General features: G+C 40.2%; 1 protein-coding gene across 1 annotated transcript; it reads right to left on the reverse strand.

Moving 5' to 3' along the window:
- Nucleotides 1–272: 272 nt before the first annotated feature.
- Nucleotides 273–1705, reverse strand: LOC122643412 (protein UNUSUAL FLORAL ORGANS). The gene is made up of 2 exons (XM_043837035.1): nucleotides 866–1705; nucleotides 273–745 (listed from the first exon to the last, which is right to left on the reverse strand). The coding sequence occupies exons 1-2, from the start codon at nucleotides 1703–1705 to the stop codon at nucleotides 296–298; spliced, it is 1290 nt and encodes a 429-aa protein (XP_043692970.1). The 3' UTR covers nucleotides 273–295.
- Between the last annotated feature and the right edge of the window lie 3703 nt (nucleotides 1706–5408).

Here is a 5408-nt window from a genome sequence, read left to right on the forward strand (position 1 = left end):
TAACATAGAATCATAGATGCCTTGTCTTTTACCTAGCTAATGCTGAGCAAGGATTGTGTTGGAGAGTTTTCCATGTAATGCCGGCAACTGTGACTGGTAAAACAATTGGGTGATATGCATATGTTGATATGAAAGTGATTTGGTGATTTCCTTAATAACAAATTAACCTTTCTGATTACTACAACACACCACACTTCAAACATCAAATTATATAACCCTTCTCTCAACTACGTACGTACTACTAATACTACCAATAATGCTACCTACTACTTAACAGATTAAAGTCACCAAGGAACTAAAATGGCATTGACGGCTGTTCAAGAAGACCAATAGCCGGAGTAGCAAGCAGAGGCTCGTAAGCAAAACATTGCAATCCACCACCACCACCACTGCTGCCGCCGCCGCCTCCTTCCACGAAGGGGCATTGCGGGATCCACTGCCAAGCCTTGGTGTAGAAATCATAAAGCAATACCTGATCAGACCCATGAATTGTAAAAACAACAAAGTTTCCATGACCTGCACAATCAAACCCTCTCCCACCTTCTATCTCCATGAACCTCCCATAAAGCTGCTGAGGCATTCTCTCAAACTCCACCCAATTCCTCCCACAACCCTGCAAGCTCCACAACCTCAAACTCCTCGGAACGTTCAGCTTACTCTTCTCCACCGCCGCCACAAGAACCACTCTACCCTTACACTCTACCAAGCTCGGTGACCTCAGGAATCTCTTCATCGGCGCCTGAATCTATTAATTAACATAACAAAACCCAAAAGCTTCTTTAGTTTAGTTTTATCGTTAATGATACACAAAGAATCATTTATATATAATTCATGTAAGTTAAGAAGAAAAAAAAATAAATCGAACCTTCCACCACTCATTCCCTGCCACGTCATACGCTAACACGCTAAAGGGACTATAATTCATGCAATAGAATCGTCCATTAACAAACACCATCCCTCCAGATTCAAGACTGCATAGCCTAGGGAGTGGACATGTGGTACCCCACAATGAGAAGAATCCTGCACCGTCCACGTGGAAGCTTTCAGATGATAGGTTTTTTACTGCGAATGGTGAGATGAGGTCATCACCAGCGACAACAACGTTGATTAAAGCGTGACTCACGGTGATTCCAATCGAAGGGAAGAGCCTTGGTCGCTGAGTTGGTGGCAATTGTGTAATTGATCTTAAAACTGGGTTGTAAAGGATTAGGGTTTTTGGGCCGGCATCCTCGTTGACTAAACAGATCAACCCGCCGGAAGCTGCCGCCGGTGAGAAACCGGCCGGCACTGATTCGAAGGGTAGGCGATACCATGTAACTTCATGAGGATCAAACAAGTAGGCTTCATGACTATAAATGTGATTGTGACAGCTGGTACTACTATAGATGTTGGACTTGAAGGTTGAGCTCTTCTGTTTCTTAAAGAAGAGGAACCATGGTCTCCTTGGAGATATCTGTAAGTATATTTCTAGAAAGGTAGTTGAGAAGAGAAGACCATACCATCTCTTGCAGACACATCTAGCTCTAAAGAAAGCTGGAGGAGGGAGAAAGGCAATGATTCTATCAAGTAGTCTTTGAGGGAGCTTTCTCCATATCTTACTATCCATCCAAGAAATAGAAAAAGAAGCTGATGATGATGATGATGTAGAAGAAGTAGTAATCACATTGGTAGTAGTAGAAATGGAGGATATGGTAAAGGTATCCATGAGGGAGAGGAATAAATAAGCTAAAATGAGAAATGAGTTTTCAAACTTGGGACTCAGATGGGTAATGGGTTTCTCTTGTTTCTGTCTAATATGGAGATGGGTTTCTCTTAAGTTTTGGGAACTTTTGTAGCTATAATAGGTTTAAAGTTAGGAGGAGGATTGAAGGTGTGTAGGAACTTAAAATTAGTCAAAAAAGTTAGGGAGTTGGAGTTCAAAATAGACTACTATATATGGATGGAAATGGAACATTGGAAAATGTTGTCTTGCTTTACTACTGGTACGGTGAACAGTGTCTGCTACTTTATTAGGTTTCAATAGGGGATTTTTTTGGGTTTCCTCGGTATTTCTTAGTTGGGATTGGAAGAGGTTAGCAAGAAGAGTGAAGACTGAAGAGAGGAGCAGCTTTTGGGCGCCTTTTTTTTTTTTTTTTTTTTAATCTTTTCTTTACTTTTGGTCTGGTGAGTTTATATCATCTATCAATTCAACTGTGATCAGTTCAGTATTATCTCATCAAGGCTGGCTGAGGAAGGACAAAGTAGAGAGGAGAGGCTGAAAGAATTGCAGATGAGAGAGAGAGAGATAAGTTGAAGTAAAAAGAAATGACAGCAAAACACATTGTACTTGCTTTGGTTAAAGTGTTTTGAACACATAGCACATGAGCACAAAAACCAACTCAATTTCTGAAACTACTACTACTCTAAGTCACAGTTGAACTTTCAAATCATAGAAATCCTGACACTACAATCCATTCATTGTATCTTAATTAAGTTTACAACTCAGTTTCTACTTTGAGCTTGCAGGTCTACAATGTGATACAATTTTCACTTTCTCTTACATGTTGATGCAATTGTTGAAATTGAAACAATGATAGAAGGCTTCTGAGGAAGGAATGGACCCATTCAAGTTCCATATTTAAAGTCTTAGACCCTAGCCAAGGACTGTTATTTGAAAACCTTGGATATTCAAGTGGGATACTATGTGGTGCAAGTGCATTGAGGAGGGGAAAGAGCCAAAGAGGTCCTTGGGGCATTTAAAAGGGGGAAGGGTTGGGGTGGGGTGATCATCTGTAGGGTAGGGGATCCGAATTCGTTGTGGTAGGGTATACTAGCACACTGTGTATGATACTGTTTTACCACACATCATTGGTGTGTTCTCCTATGCCCGCTTGACCAGAGAGCCCTCTTCCAAAAGAAAATATGGGAAAGAAGAATTGATCCCATAGCACTTAGGAATAGCCCTAAAGAACCCTTTCCCACATTTATTTTTTTAAGGGAAAAAGAACGTTACTTGGTCACGTGGCTTTTGTGCGACAGTACCGCCGTGCCCCCATGGAAAAACTGAAATCCTGCCCAAGTCAATGCTTGTGCGCTCACTCACATTGGTCACCTCATGCGTGCAGGCTCTAGAGGCCCAGACAACAATCTCTCGCCCATTTTCCTCAAAGTTGGGAGACTGCATAGTAATATCTAGAGTATTGATACACATGCATGGACATATATGGGATTTATGTTGATACAAAAAAAAGGGATTTTATTGAATTAGACATTTAAATTTGACATATGACTAATCTAGATTCTAGATCATGTCCTCTCTATCTAACCGTCGAAATGAACATATCATCTTGCCACGTAGCAGAATAAATGTTATGATATTTGAATAATAATAATAATAATTTATTAGGAGATCTGTTCTCTGCATGGGAGCGCCAGGGTCATGCACGCTTGACAGCCAATGAGAACGCACGTTATGGCACATTGGAGAGTGGAATTTCTACCATTCATGGGGGTGGGGCGGTCATTTCTCCCCCCCCCCCCAACACTATGTTTGGGCGTGGCCCCTACGTCCCACACAGGGAACTTTTATCCTGCTAATAATAATTATTATTATTATTAGTAGGATAAAGTTTCGTGCACAGCTGTTCATGGTCCATGATTACACACGAAACCATTAGATGGGACAGTAGTTCCCTAGAAATCATGGATTTAGTACACAATATTGGATCGAGTATTGGTCATCCGGGAAATCGATATGATACCGAGATGGATCAGCCCGTATCAAGCAGATTTGTCCCTAGTTTTCCTACAAAATAAGTTTTTTTTTTTACACTTTTACCCATAGCCCATACCATTCTACCAATACGGTGGGGATCAATAATGTATCGTATCGGTGGTCAGCGATCCAATACTGATACATCAGACCATGCCTGAGATAGCAAAACTACCCTTCCCTATTTTATAATTCATGGATGGGCTATGTTAGGTTGTCAAGAAATGGATATGAGAGAAAAGAAAACAATTAAATTTTTTTGAATTTGAGGAGAGATATAGACATAAATCAATCATTATGTCATCATAGTTTTGTTTTATTATGTTTTTTATTTATTTTCTATCTATTTCTTACCAATCAAACATAAATGGTTTCTGCGGAGGAATGTGCATGCCTATGCCAAGGCATATGAGCATGGTTTGAAGAATTGAATATCAGATCATCCGATTCTTATCAATATTGGTGGAGATTGATATTGATTCCTGATCGATCCAATATCAGTGGATCAATATGGACAAGGGTAAAAATGTACAAAAAGAATCAATTTTTGGAAAAAGAAAAGGGTAAATCTGTCCGATCAAAATAAAAAACGCACCGATTCAAATCGATATCAGCCGAGACCGATATCGATTACTAAAACCTTGCATAAGAGAGGCAAAATGACCTCCTAACCCCATAAAATGTAAAATAGCTGCCCCTATTGATGCTTCGGCTTGTGTTCTATTACCCCTCAAAAGTCGTGTTCAACCCCACCCCTCTCAAAAAAAATATAGTTTCCTAATTATGATTATTACGGAGAAGGCTGTATGATAGCGGTATAACATAAACTTGCACCCTATGTGTTTATCTCTCTCTTCCTCCCTTTGAGGGCTAAGGGAGTCATTTCAAAGGGAATGGAAGCATGGCTTTTGGTATTAGAACGGGTATTGGTAACCTGTAAAACCGATACAATATTGATACGATGTCGACCTAGATCGGCTGTATCAGATAAAATTACATCTGAATCTGCTTAAAAAATGAGTTTTCTGACCATTTTATCCTTTGGTCGTACAATACTATAGATACAATATCAGCATATAGTATCACTATTGATGACTAGCAAAACTGGTATATATCACCTGATACAGGCAATACGATACCGATACCTAGAATCATGGCTAGCGTACCCATCCTTCTACCTTATTATTATTTTGGTAAGATTGAGCCATTGAGAGTTGAGACTATCACTAGCTTTAATGCCATGCCCATGCCATGATCCCACAAACACAGAAGTAACTGTAGCGCGAGTGCGGGACAAGTGAATTTATGATCATACGTCTAATCTCATCTGAGATAAATGAGCCTTTTTATGTTTTAGGGTTTGGCGTGAAAGACAAAGAGCCTTTGAAAGTCCATGGACGTAGGTGATACATAGGGCTCAGAGATGGACAAGTGGAAGGAAGTAGGAAGACTAGGCTTGCTATTGGGGAAAGCCTCCTCTGATCCTTTCTATTTCTGGTTCTATATCTCAAGGTGACGATCTCTCTCTCTTCACTCTTTATCGCTGCATTGCCTTTCGTCCTTTTTTTTTTTGGGTTCCCGTTTCGGGGGACAAAACGAATCTCTCTCTCTCTCTCTCTGTAGACTCTTCAACAGCAGTGGTTGAGATTTGAGAAGA

The sequence above is a fragment of the Telopea speciosissima genome, chromosome 10, assembly GCF_018873765.1.
Source record: "Telopea speciosissima isolate NSW1024214 ecotype Mountain lineage chromosome 10, Tspe_v1, whole genome shotgun sequence".
NCBI classification, from domain to species: domain Eukaryota; kingdom Viridiplantae; phylum Streptophyta; class Magnoliopsida; order Proteales; family Proteaceae; genus Telopea; species Telopea speciosissima.